The sequence below is a fragment of the Eleginops maclovinus genome, chromosome 16, assembly GCF_036324505.1.
Source record: "Eleginops maclovinus isolate JMC-PN-2008 ecotype Puerto Natales chromosome 16, JC_Emac_rtc_rv5, whole genome shotgun sequence".
Lineage (NCBI taxonomy): Eukaryota > Metazoa > Chordata > Actinopteri > Perciformes > Eleginopidae > Eleginops > Eleginops maclovinus.
This window is the reverse complement of record NC_086364.1, coordinates 22,207,101-22,226,286: the sequence shown is the minus strand read 5'-3', so window position 1 is coordinate 22,226,286 and position 19,186 is coordinate 22,207,101. Positions and strand designations below refer to the sequence as shown.

The window sequence follows — 19,186 nt, the reverse complement described above, 5'->3', positions numbered from 1 at the left end:
GTTTTTTATGGGTGTGTGCATGACAACACATCAGAAATAAAATCGGACTGAATCGCCAATAAGGAAGCATACAGGGCTTAGGAAACACGTTACCTAATTGGAAATGCCAATTAGGTGCTCTTAATGGGCAGGGTTTGTTGTAAATGTGGATTAAAGCCACAGATGAAAGCTTCAACCCCAAGATAACATAAGGCAGACGCAGGAAACCAAGCAACACGTCACAAAACACACTTCCAACAAAATCACTGTAGATCGTTCTCAAAATGCAGTTTCTTAGATGCAATATTTTTTGGGTTACACCCTGTTTATAATAAATATAACAAAAGAGCTGAATAAGGAGACAGATGCACCTGATTTTGAATGAGCACCGTGGCATAGTAAATTACATTAAGATCTCTGCTACCTTTAAAATCCAATGTTCTGGAGCCATCGGCCCCATTGTCTCCCTTTTAAAAGGCTGGAACCCAATATACAAGCTACTCCCGTGTACCTCATTTATTTATTAGAGCAGGTACTGATGCAGATACACTGCCTATATCACAGTATGTATAGGAACTTATGAGTCTCACAGGGGTCGTATAGTTTATAGCTCCTAGCAGTTCCTCTCAGAACAGTAGCTTCATTGACAATGAGGTCTTAAAGGGACCAGTATTACAAGCGAGGGGCTGCTTAAATACCTGGGAAAGTCTTCATGTAGGCTTTAAATTCTACTTCATTATGTCCGTCATATATTCTCGTGGTGCCTTACCCTGCATCATGCTTCTGTAAGACGTGTCAGTGATGGCATAGATGTGAGGCGGCATTTCGTGCCTCTTCTTGCCCTTGTACATGTCGACGATCTCCTCCGAGTAGATGGGCAGGTTCTTGTACGGGTTAATCACGACACAGAAGAGGCCGGAGTATGTCTGTAGGACGGAGAGAGGAGGAGGTTAGAGACACATGCAATAGAGTGGTGCTGTAAAGAAGTACTTTTGAGGACAATCTCCACATATTAAAACCACTTTAGATTTGTTAAAGCATGAAGTAAAGAGCTAACGTTAAGCTATAAAGGAACTACAGCACGGTCACATGACTTCACTACACAACCGCTAAGCTAAAGGTGGCTAATGTTGGGCTATAAAGGAACTACAGCACGGTCACATGACTTCACGTCACCACCGCTAAGCTAAAGGTGGCTAATGTTGGGCTATAAAGGAACTACAGCACGGTCACATGACTTCACGTCACCACCGCTAAGCTAAAGGTGGCTAATGTTGGGCTATAAAGGAACTACAGCACGGTCACATGACTTCACTACACAACCGCTAAGCTAAAGCTGGCTAATGTTGGGCTATAAAGGAACTACAGCACGGTCACATGACTTCACGACACCACCGCTAAGCTAAAGGCGGCTAATGTTGGGCTATAAAGGAACTACAGCACGGTCACATGACTTCACGACACCACCGCTAAGCTAAAGGCGGCTAATGTTGGGCTATAAAGGAACTACAGCACGGTCACATGACTTCACGGCACCACCACTAAGCTAAAGGTGGCTAATGTTGGGCTATAAAGGAACTACAGCACGGTCACATGACTTCACGTCACCACCGCTAAGCTAAAGGTGGCTAATGTTGGGCTATAAAGGAACTACAGCACGGTCACATGATTTCACGGCACCACCGCTAAGCTAAAGGCAGCTAACGTTGGGCGTGATGATGTTTAGTCGTCTCATTTAGACACTAAATTCTCCAGTGACGTATTTTAGGTCTTAACCACGGACCTTAGTTCAGGCCTACAACCAAAAACACATTCAATACAACTCGACTTTCAGATGGGAAGCTGTAATTGCTAACTAATTTACTGGTTTGAGAACTCATTCCTGCACCTCTCTTTAGAACACTGAATAAAAAGTGAAGGAACCAGTGGAAGAGGGTCGACATGTGAAAACACCATGAAGAACATTTGTCCTCATTTACTCTTTGTCTGAATCATGCTCTGAGATGCAGTGCATGTACTTCTCTATAAAAATAGGAAGTGCTCATGTACTCCGCACTGATTCAATAACAAGCCTCCCATCCCCCCACCAAGACTCCTTCTCATGATTTGCTGCCCTCCTATATTATTATGTAATCTCAACCCCACCCTGCTGCAACTTTGAACTGAGGATGGACCGAGCGAGCTACAGCTTAGTATCTCAGGTAGACAAATTAACCTTTCCAAAAAAACCTCCTTTCCATAAACTCCTTTCCTTTGCTTTTGTGTATCTGGTCTCCTCCTACCATCACTTTTTTTCTGCTGCATTCCTGTGCTGCCCTCCCAACATTTCTGTACCAGGCGTCTCTCCCTCTGTTGTACACCCGCTCTCCCTTGAGAGGAAAGCTCAGTCTAAAAGACTCCAGAGCCCGGAGGCCCTCTAACCAAGCGCAGCCTGGGTCTCTGGGGGGGACAACAGGCCTGTGTTGATATGACCGGGTCACACACCACAGTCAAAGTGACCAAATCACTCCCAGCCCCACCACATGGGGATGAAACACATTAAATATGGGGGGAGTTACAACACGATTTACATTCCATGTCCATCACTGCAAAAAAAAAAAATGGACGCCTATCCCTTCCTCTTCTTCAATTCCTTTTCTCACATCTCTCTCATGTTGCACTGTTCCCTGCAGCTTCCTGTTTACACAATAACTCCAAACACAAACAGAGCAAACAAGACGGGGTGCAGGGGGGAAAACGCTTGCATATTTTACAGATGGCAGAGTTCCTTCGCAGTGACAATGGTTCGTCTTAAACAATGGGGCTTAATGAGATAATTAGGAGGTTGTGCAGGGAGATGAATTTGTTTGGAGACGGGCCCTGACACATTGTTTTCTTTAACCAGTGGGGACGAGGGCTGGGCTTTTCGGGGAATATCAAATACCACAATACTTCTGAGCAATCCCTCGATATTAACCCCTTAATCGATGCGCGTCTTTGCATTTTGCACCCTTGATGGGCTTCATACTCACGTATATGAGACCCGAGTAGTATCTCTCCTTCAGGTTGTGCAGCACCGACGCCTCGTTCAGGCAGGTGAGCTCGGCCATGTCCTCCACCTTGCTGAACTTGGGCGGGTTCATCTTCTGGATGTCGTCCTTGTTGACGCGGATCTTCTTCCCAGAGTCGGCCAGCTCCACCACGCACTCGTCGCCGCGCTCCTCCTTCACGGAGCCGCACTCGAAGCCCAGGCGCTCCGAGGGAACCCATACCAGCTTCTTGGTGGCCCAGTCGGCCTGTGCCAGCGGGTTGTTGACCGGGTTGCGGTCCACGTACAGGAACTTGTCTGCGGCCGACATGGTAGCTGTTTACAGAGAGAGGAAGAGAGAGAGAGTTTCTTGTTAAGTCACGTGGTTAGAAATGCAGATAAAATTAGGGCTGCACAACTTCGACTAATTCAATATCCAAATGACAATGCAACCCGCTTCAAAACAATGCGAGTAACACCAGTAACGTGCCATATGTATCGGACATGATATCACACCCTTATTTTGAAATGTATGGGTCAGATGGTTGTGTACTGCCCAGCATGAGAAAGAGAGTGTGCTTTATACATAACAAAATAATTGATGAGGAAACACATTAAGAACTGCACTGATTGCACGGACAGGAGATACTTTGGGAAACACTGGAGCCAGCAGTATGAGAACTCAACGCATTTCCAATAGACGCCACACAGGCGTTTATGGGCTGAGTGAAAGAACAAATGATCATGATTCAAACAGCAGAACCATAAAGACTCATCTCAAAGACACACACACACACACACACACACACACACACACACTGATGTGAAAGTAAAAGGCAAAAGAAATGTGCCTCTTCTTCACATTATATTTGAGACGTTTGAAAAGTCCTATAATGCGTGCAACAGTGGTTTGGAGCGTGCCAGAGGCCACCAAATTTGGGTTTTAATATCCCAAATGTGTGGCTTCTTTTTTTCCACTGGCTTGCTCCTCCAGCACCCTGTGGGAAGCCTTGGCATTGCGACACGTCTTCAATCAAATCTGGCAGCAGAAAAGGCAAAGGGATGTGTGCAGGGCCAGACCTTTGATACCCTTTTATCTTCTCATGCAATCTCTGAGGAATGCTTCAGTGAAGGGATGTACGGCAGGAAGAGGCTGCTGGAGTTAGGTCAGGTCGACATAAAACACAACCATGTCGAGCCGGGCTCCGCGTTACTTCTTTGCAAACTGCTGTGAGCAATAAATATAAATTCCAGTGGCTGGAGCCGAGCCGGAGCAGAGATTTAGGATCATCTCGCAGCAGTTTGTCGGAGTGATCCAATAACTGTCTGCCAGTGGGAAAGCCAGAGAGGGAGCATGTCTGTGTTGTCATTGCTACGGTTGGTTGGGTTTCTGCTCAGAAGAGCTTCGAGGCAGGGAGTGGGCTGTGGGTGATTTTGGAGAGATAAGGAAAACCTCTGCACGGCCCTTAACTAAAAGGGACTAAACCCAGGAGGATAATAAGGCAACAAGAGTCCCTATTGTTCACCCCTGTTTGCATTTATTTCTTCCTCAAAGAAGCCATAAAGATAAAGGATCAAAGCAGTAAAAAGCAGATTTGTATTGAGAACAAGTGAAGTATACAACACGGCTGTCTTCACAATCTTTACTCAAATATTAATTGAGATCCAGATTTGTTTTCCTTGGTTATCTCTCTCTCTGGTGGTAGTCTACCTCCTTGCGTTTCTCTTATTTAAGAAAGATTTTGGTTGTTAAAATAAAGAAATTTAGATGACCACAATCAACAGGTAGTGTATTCACTAGGTAGCAAACTTTACCACAGGCCTCTAAAACCGTTCAGAAGTCAATGGTTCGCCCCGGCCGTGGCGCAGCTGCACCGTACGCCGGCAACCCAGGTTCGATTCCCGACCCGTGGTCCTTTCCGGATCCCGCCCCGACACTCTCTCCCACTTTCCTGTCACTCTCCACTGTCCTATCCGATTAAAGGCAAAAAGCCCCCAAAAAATGTTTTAAAAAAGAAGAAGTCAATGGTTATTGGAGGGAATGAAGTTTTTGTGGTGTGATTTGTGATGAATTGTCTGTCACCTATGTCTGTAGATTACTATTCGAAGGCCAGAACATCCGTGCACCTTCAAATACTTTATTTAAAGCCGGATTTGGACAAATACTTAGTCGTTGACATATCATTTCCCCTCCTCAACTTGCAAATCGCAGCAATTTCAACAAACAGAGTAATTGTTCAGCATAAACAATTTCCCCTTGTGTTGCAATAAGTGAGGAGCAGATTGATTGGGAGGTTACTTGTCAAACTAGTTAAAGTAAACAACAACAAATGGTTGATGTTAAATGCATAATCAAGCAAAACTACAATGCTGATTTCTTATACAACTGCATCATGTATAGACAACACTCTTGCTATGATAACCTTCTGAAAGCTCCAACACAAAACATGTTGTTGACAGGGAGTGCTGCTGCGGGTTAACAAAAATAGAAAGTGCTCAGACCAGTGCTACCAGTTTGGAGGAAGGGGAAGAAAAGGATCTGAGCTGACGCCCAACTACAGAGACATATCGGACAATTAACTGATCATTTCGTGCTTTAACTGACACACAGGAGACCATCCCAATAATCATTCCTACGTTTTCCCAGCACCACTAGGCCTCTTTGGAGTTCTCTCACCTCCAGTGAGAGTGATCGCTGAGGGGCTTTTTTGTGTAAACCGCAGAGATCAGGTTCAACCCAGCGTAACATTTATCATCACTTCTGGAATAAAACATCAGCTGGCAGTGTTTCATACCTCCCTGAGAGAGTTTTTGCGTCGCGTTTTTGGCAGTGGGGCGAAGTTCTGATGCCAGATTCTCTTGCTCAACATCCAAAACCCTGCCTGTACACAACCTTGCAGACTTTAATTCAATGCAAGAAGATAAAATGTCTTCATCTATGCTCCTGACAGAATGCAGTCCAACTAACGCAGCATTCCTCCTCTGAACTGAGAGCGTCCGACCCTTGAGAGCAAAAGGAAGAGGTTGCTGCGTTTAACGGGGTTATGTCGGCCCCGTCTGTTCCGGCAGATTAACCCCGAACTGTGAGAAAGAAAGCAGAGGGAGCGCCATTCTTCTCATGACCCCTGCCTCCCTCATGCCTCCCTCCATCCTCCCTCAACCCGCGCTACAGCTGACGTCCATCACCCGTCCACCCGCCTCCAAACTCATCTCTAATGTGGACCCCATCCCGAACAGAACGTGGGGCAAATTAGTCCTGCTTTACCTCTCAGCTGGCACAACCGCCCCCCCCCCCTCCTTTCTGTTGATCCAGTCTTTTCAGGGTCGCATTCCTCCCATGCTCACCCTTTATCAGGGAGCAGCAGCATTCCTCACATTTCTCAATGCCTGCCCCCCCCTTTACATCTCTCTCTCTCTCAGACTTATTTTATGACTTTCCTTCCCGTTTCCCCCTCCCCTCACATCGGCAGTCGTGTGTGTGCCTTAAGAGTTTCCTCACTCATGGGAGATCAGCATCATCTGGAGCCGGCAGTGGAGCTGCATACATCGAACAGACCTAAGTGCTCTCATTTCCTTTGTGTACGTTCCCATGCTCCTTTAAAATTCGCTGCATTACTCGCTCTAGTACATCGGGATAAGTTGGCCCCATGCAGGGTTGAATCCGAGCCGTGCTTATAATCCCTGAAGCTTTGTTGTTCGGCGAAAACAGGAACAAAAAACAGGGTGAACACGCCTAAAGACGAGTGCTGCTAAAGCTGGTTTGATTTTGTCTTTATATTCAGGCTGCAGGGAAACATCGGGGATAAAAGAAACGAAACACTTTAACAGACACCATCTGTTGCTGCAGTCGAATGGATGAAGCGTGTTTTGCAGCTAAAGGTTGTTTTCATTATCGACTAACCAGCCAATTATTTACCACATTAATTGGGTCATGTTTCGAGGGCTGGACAATATGGAGATTAAACTATATTTTTGACCAAATAGCTGAAATTGTAGGATTTCCCCTTTTCAAAATATTTACACAATGAGAATTTTGATAAATGGTCAGTAATGTGGATTTATTGACTTAGCAAGTAAAAAGGTGAATAATGGAAAAGCTACAAGTGTGATGAATCCAGAAAACGTCATTTAACGCAGAACAACAAAAAGATATTCAGTATACTCGATTTGGAAATGTTTGTCACTTTTACACGATCAATATTCAATGTTTGCCCAATACTTTTCTACCAATCAATTAGAGTTTCAGGTGCAATATGTGTAGTAAAGTCTGTTGATATCCGCCTCAGTCCGGCTCACATGCTTGCCACAGATAACTCAGTGACACACTTCTAACCACCTCTCCAGAGAGTAGCACGAGGACTAAAATTACACCAGAAGCTATTCTCGTTAGCGCTGTTCTATATCGAAAAAAAGGAGGGATAAAGAACTCCTATCAGGCAATTTTAGACGTAGGCCTTCCCTTGTGTAGGCGGAGGGTTATAGTAAGACATGGATGTTGACTTTGAGATAAAACAGTGTGTAGTCTGCTTTCTTGGCTCTGATTCCAGCCCAGTTCTCCATAATCCTGTAGGGAATCAAGGTTTCTGTCACTGTGCGAGACGCTCGGCTGTGAAGGCATCCACTATCTATTCTGTCGAGACCCATTCACAATGAGATTAGCTGGGCGAGATAATCAGAACAAGGATTACTCATTAATTGGGAGTAAAGAGAGTCACCTCGAAACCAACCGCCTTTGGCAAAACTGCTTGAGCTTATGAAACCTGACGAAGGCACCAGTAAATGATTAGGCTTGGTTCCAAAAATGTCCAAATGGGAAACATATCCCTCACAAGAGGGGTACGTTTCCTTGTATTTGGTATATTGTGATTGAGGAAAACAATGACTTCAACCCCCTTGATGTAGCCGTGTGTCCTATTTTTAGGTTTAGATGGCTTGTAGCTTAACTAGAGGTTGAGTACCCTTTCATATTTATTTTTGTGATCCATTGCTTTCCTTTTTTAACACTGTACATTTCTCCGCCGTAGGACTAAGAAAGGAACTTTATCCACTTTTGTCCTGCAGTGTATTTTCTCCAGACGTTTATTGCTGCCACACTGTGAGTATTCATACAGAGTTAGCAGTGTTCGGGGAAAAGCAGCAACAGCATTCTTTTAAGACGAAGAAGAACCATAAAATAAATATCACAAGGAAGAGGACTGAGGCCCGTTTTAGAAACCACACCAGAGGCCAGAATGTGGTTGAACAGAGGAAGTGATGCAGTGGCCTGGACTTTGAGAAAGAAGCGTAGGAGGAACCCGGCTAGGAAGGGGGGAAAGGAGGGAAAGAGCGAGAATTGGATGTCCTTTTCAGTCCTGGATGTCCCGTTGAGAAGGCGCGTCGACCTAGGTCTTTATAAAAATTGAGGCCATGCTTCCTTCAGTCCGACTCTCGCTCTCATTCCTTTCCACCTCAATGACTCTTCCTGTAAAAACCAGGAGTCGAGGCAACCTCTACCACAGCATGACCATGTAAAGTCAAACCCTCCGAAGGGAACCTATAAAGCAGCTGTGCAGCGGTGATGGCCCCATTGACAGGAATATTAATAGAATGCCTTAAAAGTCAATAATTCCCACCGACTGCCTCCCATCACAACATTGCAGCTGGCTTAGTCCGCCATCCTCCTCGAGCTTTTTTTGCACCCTTGTTGGCTTCCAATGTTTATCCTACTCTTTCCAACAAATACTCCCAATGTCTAGCTCCAGTGTCAGGACTCCAGGGTCTTGGCTTGACCACTATAACCCCCCCACTCCCCACAGGTCAATGATTTACTGACTGCTGGTCTACTTTCACATGAGAGTGAGAGTCGCTTTGTTGTTTGGCGAAAACAAGAAGTGAAAATGAACAGGGATAAAAACGCCTAAAGCTTGGGGGTTGTTTTAGCTTGCTTTGTTTTTCCATAATGCTGAAGGTGCAGGTGACGGTCGCCATTAAAAGGGTAACTGAAACTATCTGTTGCTGCAGTGAAACGGTTTCAGCATGTATTGCAACTAAAGGTTTTCTATGTTTATCAATTAATCTGCTAATTATTTTCTGAACTAATCGTGCATAAAGTTAGAAAACTGAGAATGCTAAACAATTCAATTTGACGCTAGCGGATGTTTGGTACTTTTTACAGGATTATCGATAATACAAATACAGACACCATTTATAGCTGTAGTCATGTAGTGCAACCCATTTTCAATGAATCTGCCAACTAGTTTCTGGATGAATCATTTTACAAAACCAAGAAAAATGTTTGTGAAGTCAACCTCGAGATGACGTCTTCAAATTGTGTTTTTGTCCCGACCAACGCGCCAAAAAACTGGAAGATATTCGGTAAACTTTTTTTGAAACTAGGTAATGTTTGGTGCTTTTACAGGATTATTAATGTAGAGTATTTGCCCATGCCATTTTTGACTATCAACTTAACCTTTCAGCTATTTTTGGACCAAAACCCAAAGCTGAAAGGATAATCAACACACAGTATTTGCCCGTTCATTTTCTGACAACAAACCATGAATTTCAGCTCCAATTTGGACATTCTGCAGTCCAACTCGCATGCCTGCAGCAGATACCTCACACTTGTAATGAACAATCTGTAGTTTAAGTGTCAGGCCTCTTGTTTTTTGGCCTGACCCCTGCTATCCTCCTCACAGTCCACTGATTTACGGACTGCGAGTCTCATGAAAGCGAGAGTGGGTGCCAGCCACGGACTGGCAAGGTACCGAGTCAGTCAAAATTCATTAAGGTCTCACACGTCAGTACTTTCCCTTTCTCTCCCCTTCGCCCTCCTCCTCTGAAAGTGGGAAAGGTGGGGCAAGAGGGGAGGGAAGAGGAAATGACAAAGTAAGAAAACTATTTTGCCATTTGTGGAACTTGTCGAGTCTTTCGAGGAGGAGGAGGAGGAGGAGGAGGAGGAGGAGGAGGAGGAGGAGGAGGGAAGGTGGCGTCTCTCTGGAGCACATGCTGGGAGAAGCAAATTAGGCCCTTGCTGGAAAATAACTGCACTGCATGATCTACATCACTTTAAACATTACATTTCACATTCCTGCCCCAACCGGGATCAAGTTTCACTTTGATGTATGCCATCAAGATGTTTGGACTTTTTCCTGCACGGCTTTTTTTGAACCCTTTGTCCATTCCTTCGAGCTTAAATTGTCAAGAGTTTTATCAAAGGGAATAAGTTACATACTTCCTGGTTTCCCTATTCCAAGGTAAATGTCATTGAGGCCAATAAGAACTTGGGTGTTGGTCTGATAAGCACGTTATGGCCAGGGTCATAGAACAAATTCCACATCCATCATTCAAACAGCGATTCAATTGCACCATCAAACGCACAATTGACTGGTTATTTGCCAAAACAGAGCAGATACCGCACTGCACCAGAATGCCCTTTTACTGGAACACTCTGCAGTATTGACTATGAGATAAATAGATAGGTGGTTACGTAAGCGGGTTTTTTCTCCCGCCAGACGGTGAAAGAATGCAGAGGAGAGTTAAGATACACATTTCAATTTGACGCTTCTTTTCTGAGGAATGCTAAACTGGCGTGGCTAGGTCTTTTATTTCTGACAGAAGCTGTGAAATAAATCTGAAGTCAAGTCTTCCCATCTGCTCCTAAGTGCATAAACTATTTATCCCATCACCAGACAATGCTACTTCAGCCTTTTTGGATTATACTGCGACCTTTTTTGAACTTTATATCACTTGTTATCTCTACCTATAGGACACTCCTCTCTCATCAAACACTCACTAACGATAGCCACATGCTAGTCTCACAATACTGGACATCTGGTGAGCAACGCAATTCTGGACTGACATGGGAGAAACCCGTCCAATGGTAGACTGAAGACTCATTACATGTTTCAAAGTTCAAAGTGCAAAAATGAGTGTGTAGAATAAGAGTTGTGCAACTGCTTTTCTATGGTATGACAGGGCAGGTGTGCAGCTCACACACACACCCCCACAGACAAAGTCTACTTCCGTACAGTAACACAACTCAAGCTTCTGAATAAATGCATGACTTTACTTTAAGTTGCACAACTGGAACATGAATGAATTCAATGCATTATGAAGTGTAACCAACTCAAACTCTAGCAGGATAATAATAATATACCTTTTAATAACTGTTATCAGGTCATTTCTTTAGGTTTAACTATTAAAATATTAGGAACATTGGAAATAATCTCCCTTAGTGTTTTTAATTCAAGAAGCAATATTGTGTATTTTAGAAGGATATACAAAAAATGTGCAGAAGTCATTTAATATCTGTTTATCGTCAGTGTGTTTGTAATATTCTACCTGGTTGCATATTTTTCTCATATCTTCTTGTGCAGCCGTATGAAAACACTGCCAGTCTCAACCCACAAGCTAGTTTCTACAAGGAAGTAATGTGGGGGAAATTCACCGCTTGGTGCTGACTATGACTTCTTCTTAAACAAACAGGAAGTTGGTTCATTTAACCTCATAGAGGTTAAAAATCACTGATCGAGGATTACCTCATTCTTAAATGCCACAAAAGAGGAAGCAGAATTATCTGGTGAGCCACAAGAGGTACGGTCAAAGTCTGTGAATCGAGATCAGAGATCAGAACCACGTTTAGCTTTCATCCGAGTCAGAGTGCAACCATTTCCTGGTATTGTTTGGCCCTATTGTAACCTTACAGGTGCTGTGGGGGGGGGGGGGGGGGGGGGGGGAGGAGGATGGAGGAAAGCAAAAAAAACACAAACAGGGGAAAGAGGGAGGAGGGAGGGGGGGTTGAGTCGAGGAAATGAAGGAACACAGACGGGAGTAAAGGGCACAGAAGAGGAGGCCAAGACACAACGAGGAAATGTAAGAAATAAAACAGCAGTGAAAGGAAATGGGAAACCCAAAACACACACACTGCTGCAGATATATCCTCAGGCAACGTCAGCGCAACCGTTCTGACTGAGGACACTTCATCCTGCTGTTCATGTCAACCACAAGAAGAGCAGAATGAGATATAAACGAGACCTTTAACTGAGAAATGCATTTGAAATAAAATCAATTAAACGCCACCATTAGTGATTTATGGTGAAAGCAGGTTGATATAAAACTGATTTGCTAGTTATTGTTATTCATTTGGGTTTTTTGTTGGAGTTTTTACTTGTAATGTGTGGTATTCAAAAACTGGGAGAGGTACTTGTACTTCATTTGAGTATTTTCACTTCACAATATTGTACTTTTTAGTTGACTACATTATCAGATTTAGATTATTAATCCAAAATATAATACAATCATTTAATATACAAGATTCTGAAAAGGCCCAAACTGCATAATAAGTACTCCAAGTTTATTTTGAGGCTACTACTTTTACTTTAACACAGGATGTGTATTTCTACACTGTTGTAATTATACTTCTTAGAAGTCCTTTGTTGTTCGCATCACAAACTTATAACAAAAAACGACATTATGATATGAAGTATTTACTCTGCATACCCGAGTGCATTTTGACCCAGCACCAGGACCATGATCCAGACTTACCGAGAAAAGTCCTGATCGGCTCTGCTATGGTTAATGGAGAATCCTTGCAGTCTCCGCTCTGACTGGAATGTTTCCCTGCATGAATGAATCTCAGCTGACTGTAGGAAACCGGAATAAGCGTGACGCCTGACTGCCCAGCAATCATCGACCACATTTATTACAAGAGTTAAGTATGCCTAGAAGAGGTCACAGTAATATCCTCAGAAAAGAAACTGGGAAAGTCCAACATAATGTGTGCACTGAAGAAGTGGGCAGAGACTAGGGTCGCAACCAACACTGATTTTTTATTTGTGTGTAAACACTTTCTACATTGATATCTTAACATCGCAAGTAGATCTTTTAGTCCAAACAGTAGTGGAAAAACCCAAATATATTCCATTTAAAGACTATAGAAACCAAAACAGATTCATCCCTCCATCTTCTCCCACTTTTCCGTCAGGGTCGCGGAGGTAACAGCTCCAGCAGAGAGCCCCAAACTTCTCTTTCCCTGGCCACATCAACCAGCTCTGACTGGGGGATTCCAAGACGCTCCCAGGCCAGCAGAGAGATATAATCCCTCCACCTGGTCTAGGTCTACCCCTCGGTCTCTTCCCAGCTGGACGTGCCTGGAACACCTCCCTAGGGAGGCGCCCAGGTGGCATCCTCACTGCCAGCCACCCTGAGGAGAAATCCCTTTTAGGCCGCTTGACAAAACAGACTCACATTTGGAAAGTATCTCCAAGTACCACAAGAAAACGTCTTAGTTATTTACTCAGAAAAGAAACTTGGTATGGTGCTACTGACATTGTGTTTGCTTGTAGAAGTAGTTGGGGCAGATCAGGGCTGCAACCAGCTTTCGTTTTTGGTTTTTTCAAATATTTTCTTCAATTGAAATCTTAAGTCCATTAACTGTCGGAAAGGAGAAGCATATGCCCACAAAACGCATTGCTGAACTGTTCAAATAACTTCAATTATAGAACCAAAGCCATCAATATTCTTTTTACAATCAACAACCAACTGAGTTAAGCAGAAAAGCTTCACATTGAAAAGCTGGAGCCAGTGAAATTTCTGCATATTTGCGTTACAAAATGACCAACAATTAACCAATTATCTTTCCACAAATCGTTTCAGTTCTAGCTCAAGTAAAGCAGGTTTTTTAAAGCTACGAGTTTTTCTCCTCTTATCCTGACTATCTGAACTCAACGCATGATTCGACCTATAAATGCAGCAGTAAGAAGGGCACAAACCCATCAGATCAAAGATTAGAAATTCTTCACATCCTTGAGAGTTCATACCAATAAACATCCGTGTGTGTGTGTGTGTGTGTGTGTGTGTGTGTGTGTGTGTGTGTGTGTGTGTGTGTGTCACTGCCCTCCCTGTGATGCACTCTTTCCTGAAACACACATAATCTTACTCTCTACCTTCAATAAAACCTATCCACAGGCATGTTCTCTCGAGACTTTGTCATATTGAGCAGATTGAGCAGCCCGGGCCCCTTGTTCACATTGTAAGATGTCTGTGTTTAATTTGGTCTAGCCTACAGTACACATCTCTCCCGGGGGGCCCAGAGTTTGGACATTGCTGACACACGGATGAAGGAATGTAACGATCTCCGCAGGGGGCTTTATAAACGCCGCTGAAACTGGCACTGCGCGAGAAGAACTGGCCTCCAGAGAAAGCCATTGCACAATTCATTACTAGAAGTTGATTTATGACTCAAGGTACAACAACAGGATATGACACATGTCACCCAATGGGGTCCTTTTAAGGCTACGTCTTTACTGATACACACAACAAGGAACACAAGACTCTAAACACAAACAGAGCGCTTCGGACTCCTCAGTTATTCCAATCATTCTTTCAGCATCAATAGTCGTCTGCACAATCGCTTGAGAAACAAAACGTTATTAATTGTGGTGAGCGCATACTGTGTTTTTAATAGCTTCTTGGCACCAGCTGATTGTAACTGTATGGTTATGATTACTACAAAAAATAGCTGCTGCTCACACACTCCCACTAACACTTCACACAATGAAAGCAGGTTTGGGTGCCCAGTCGGAGTTCAGGTAGAGTTAATGCATGTTTTCTTTGTGCTGAATCTCAGTCGGAGCGTTTGCTAGCCTCAATGTCAGCAGGGCGTGCTAGCATACCAGAGACTGTTCCCAGAGTGCAAACACAATGATGTGCCATCAAACAGAGCAAACATGTGTGGACAATGACACAACATGAGAAAGCACGATGAGAAATGTGACACTTAATAGAACGGGAGAAAGTCTGGCATATGGAATGAAAACATTAAGTGGGTTGGATGCATTTGTGCTGGGGTCAATTAAAGGTTCCTGTTGTTGTGTTGGCTGCTAACTGGGTTCTATTGCAATAAACAGAAGATGTTTTTTCTACCTGCTTGAAGGCTGTCCTGATATACACTATTCACTTAAAATACTTTAACGCTTGTCTAAAACGTATTAATCTGTGTTGTTTCTTAATGATACCTTTGTTCTCCATCCTTTTTCTGAATCAGGGGTCTCGGATTCAATGGTGTCCTGTGTTTCAAAGTCTTTACAGCCTTTAAAGGCCACTTCTAAATGTCTCAACTGGGCTTGATATTGATATATTCCATAAAAACTTCAATGGAAAAGCATGCATGCTGGCTGTTCATCACAGTTGGCCGCACTGTAATTACAAGACAAACTTGGTCATTTTCAGCCTGGCATTCTTAAATCTGGCTGATATCACAACCAGCGCCCATGCATGATGCACCCTAGGCAAGGAGCAGAATTCATGCCAAACTATTTTTGTAAACATTTCGTAATGTCAGGCATTCAAAGGCCAAAACGTGTTTTATGAAGGGTATTTAAGAGTCACGCTCTTCCCTTTGTCATTTCTGAGGTCAAACATTGAGCTGTATGCAAATGTTTTACATTTTGACTCTGTATTATTTATCAGTCACTTTGACAACATCGCTCCTTAAGAGATAATGTTTCTCAAAGTCTTCCTGGCTCAATAAATAAATAATGCATGTTTAAAAACATCCTCCAACTCTTGTAATTTTGCTCCAATAAGAGGGCACAAAAGGTCAAACCCTATGATCATAGATGGAATAAGTACTCAAAAGATGCAAAATTACACAAGTATTAGAATCTAAATGTACTTAAAGTAATATTTAACAAATAGGTATTATACCTAAGCTATATTTTCACAATATTTATTAAATTTAATGAATGGGTTATACTTGTTGCTCCCGTAATGGGTTAATCATTTTAGTTTTGCAGCGAATAAAGGTGGAATTACTCTTTCTATTGCCAGGTATATCCATACTAAAGAACATCATAATTCATTCGTTGCTCTACTTTTTAAAATTAATAATATGAACATGCAGAGTAACTCATTAAGTAAATATATAACTGTAGGAGTAAAGTCTAGAAGTATAAAGTAGCATACAATGAAAATACTCAAGTCAAGTACAGTACTTGAGTAAATGTACTAAGTTGCTTCCCATACTTTCAACCATGGACTATGTTGAAGAAACCCAAAGCTGTGTCACACTAAATCTGTGACACTGTCATCTGTATTTGCTTGAGGGGCCATTGAAAACCCCTCAAGGGCCCCCGTATAGGGGACCAGGTTTGTACAGAAAGCAGTCAGACATGCAGATGACAAGAGGAGAAGCACAGCGCCTTTTTTTCTTTTTTTTTCTGAAGTCCACCGGTAAACTAGTGACGTCATGCCCGCGAGCCAGACATATTACCGGCCACACACAGCGTCCGTTTCCCACCAACCGAAAAAGTTTAACCACAAATTAATAATACACATTCATTCATACGGTTTATACTTATTTTGCAATCACTTTACTCTCATTTCCATGCAGCTTTAACTCTTTAATCGACCCATCTTCTTTTTTTTTTTTGCAACTCATTCACGCAAATCACTTCCTGCCACCACCAACCGTTATGGCTTTTTAGCTTATCGGCTATAATTCGAATTAGAAAACGACCGTTACAGACGTTACTCAAATGTACCGTCTGTTGAAGTTCAATAAACTACATAATGTTGATTAAGTGCTTTAAAACTTTACTAAACCTCGGTTAAAAAATCTGTTCAGGAGGTTTCCACCCATCTGAAGCAAGGCAAGTTTGTGTGTATAGCACCTTCCAACACAAGGCAATTACAAGTGCTTTAGAAAAATCTAGAAAATTAAGAAATAGTGCAACGGAATCACAGTTTAAAATGGCATTTGAAAACAGTCATTAAGAAGCAGTGAACTAGCCGCCCCATGCTTCCTACTTCACGGCATTTCCATTGAATGAGTTATGGAAAGAGTGCCAACATGGCGGTTAAAAAGTGTGCAAAACCGTACCTGCTTTCAGAGGGCTTCTAACAACAGGCTCAGTCAGCGTCGCCGTGAGTCAAAACTTCTGTTCCTGTCGACGGGTTCAGGCTAAACTACGCTGCTTCTTCTTCCTCTCTTTCTCTACTCCACTCTTTTTTTTTTTCCTCTTCCTCTGCCCTCCCTCCTCTACTGGCTGCTCACTGGTTCGTTTCTCTCGGTACGTAGGCAGCAGCATGGATGTCTGAAGAGAACTGGATCGGGCTTCGGAGGCGGGACTCCGTTCATTTCTATGAGAGGTGCTCAGTGACGCCTGAAGCCCAAAATCAACTTGGTACCTGTAGACATTTTTTTGTACTGTTCATTTTATTTATATCAAATATAATATAGTTTTTGTCATATTTGATTATATTTTCCTGTCTTCAGTTCCTCACATAATTATATTTTATTTATGTATTTATTTTTAATTTGTTATAATAGATTTTTTCATTGATTTTATAATGTTTGGTATTTTTGGTTTTTGATACGTATTCTTTTTCTGGGTCTTTGAATGCACCACAAGCACGTTCCTCGTATGTGTAAACCTACTTGGTAATAAAACCCATGCTGATTCAGATTTTTAGGAACATATATTCATAAAAAGAAAATGGGCTTTATTTGAAAACAGAATTTGCAATTAATAATTAGAGTCTATTAGCAAAATATTTCATACACAAATGTCGCGTTCTCAAAATGTCCCAAGTATGTATTGCTTTCCTTAATAACATGAAATTATAGAAATTAAATTGAGCAACATTTTGCACATTTTAATTCCAGAGTCACCACTTGGTTTCTGTTCATAATTCCCTCAATTTTAAAATAATGTAATGAACACTGATGTTTGTGTGTCTTTTTCTGATGTAGTGGAATAATTGTTCAATAAAGTTGAACAAAATAAAGAAATAAAGATATTCATAAAATTAAATTGGCTTACTACAAACCTAATCTTACATTGTTTTGCCAAGAAATAAAACAATGTAGGAGCTCTAATAAAAACATCATGAATTAAAACTAATTCTGTATGTGGGCCCATGGAGCATGCGCAGTTGAGTTTTCCCTTAAACCCAGCTCCTGCCGTCTGTCAGTCAAATGAATGGAGAGGGATAATACATCTGGATTCAGCTTTTAGCTTATTTTTCAACTTTAAGTCCCTAATGAGCTAAATAAGGGCTATACAAGTGATCACACCGGGAGGTTTATTTAGCTAAAAGAAAAATCATCCACTGATTTACAGAGGTCTCTATCCCAATGTAAGTCAATAGGGGAAAAAGTATGTTGGGCCCAATGACGTCATGGTCTGCCACCAAAATTGTAGTACGGCTGTTTGGCCACTACGAACATTTGCTTCAAAGTGTGGCGATCTTCCTTGGGATTTGAGTAGCCATGGGTGCGGTCCAGGAGGAGGCGGGACATAGTGCGCATGACCCGCCCCGTTTTAACCAATAGCTGACCACACCGTGATAATCCAACACACTTTGGACCAATCGCAGACGTGGCAGAGTGATAGCAACTGGGCGGGGCTTCACGCTGAACTTGAGAGAGTGTGGAAGAGAGGAGGGAGGGCAGAGAGGGGCACAGATAAAGGAGTGTGTTTAATGAGAGAGGTATGTGCATACTAAGGATTTTTATGACCATATAAGTACCAGTGACTCTCAGGGTGGACTGCATCACTCAGGGCCTCCCTAGCGTGTCAACAAGGTCTAGTCTGACCACAAGTCTGCTTTAAAAACAAGTCAGGATTCTTGTCATATGCACATATAGCTACAGTAGTTGTTGACAAAAAGAGCCCCGAGCTCCTACAACAGTGAAACGTACAATATACTAAAGACAGAAGGCTAAATAAATAAGGGGAGTACTGTTTCTGCTGTAAGGCCGCCAAATATCAGAAAACCCCCTCACATACTGACATGTCTGGGCTCATATCAGTACTGTGTGTTTTTTTGTTGTTGTTGCATCAATCCACAGTTTTGTTTCAACTGTAAGAAATTCCTGGCAGTATTTTTAATGAACTGTACCTGTACCCTTTATCTGATATTGGAAATGTGATCAAATCATAGGTATTTATCCGTGTTGGATTTAGTTTAACGCTCGCAAAAACGAGGCCAGCAGCAGATCAGGGAGGTTTGTTAGGATATGATTCAGCAACTTATCAGTACAGTAAGAAGTAGTGAAGAGTTTTGTATTTTTTGGCACAAGGACAACTATCCAGGGTGGATATCAGCCTACAGGGCCTTGAACTTTATGCTGATGAACATCTCAAGAGCTCGTGTCACTGTTAAACATAAATAATGTCACCCTGCTGGCTCGCTGTTTTCACCAAGGGAATTTAAGTA

At 42.6% G+C, this 19,186-nt stretch overlaps 1 protein-coding gene across 2 annotated transcripts in view; it reads right to left on the bottom strand.

Moving 5' to 3' along the window:
• LOC134878206 (myosin-9-like) overlaps positions 1 to 17,021 on the bottom strand; it is a 34,420-nt gene extending 17,399 nt beyond the window's left edge. For both annotated transcript variants that reach the window (XM_063904094.1, XM_063904095.1), the window contains exons 1-3: positions 16,845 to 17,021; positions 2,991 to 3,322; positions 749 to 905 (exon numbers count right to left, since the gene is read on the bottom strand). In XM_063904094.1, the coding sequence (XP_063760164.1) occupies positions 749 to 905; positions 2,991 to 3,317 (484 nt within the window). In that variant the 5' untranslated portion in view covers positions 3,318 to 3,322; positions 16,845 to 17,021. The remainder of the gene's footprint in view (positions 1 to 748; positions 906 to 2,990; positions 3,323 to 16,844) is intronic.
• Positions 17,022 to 19,186: the final 2,165 nt, after the last annotated feature.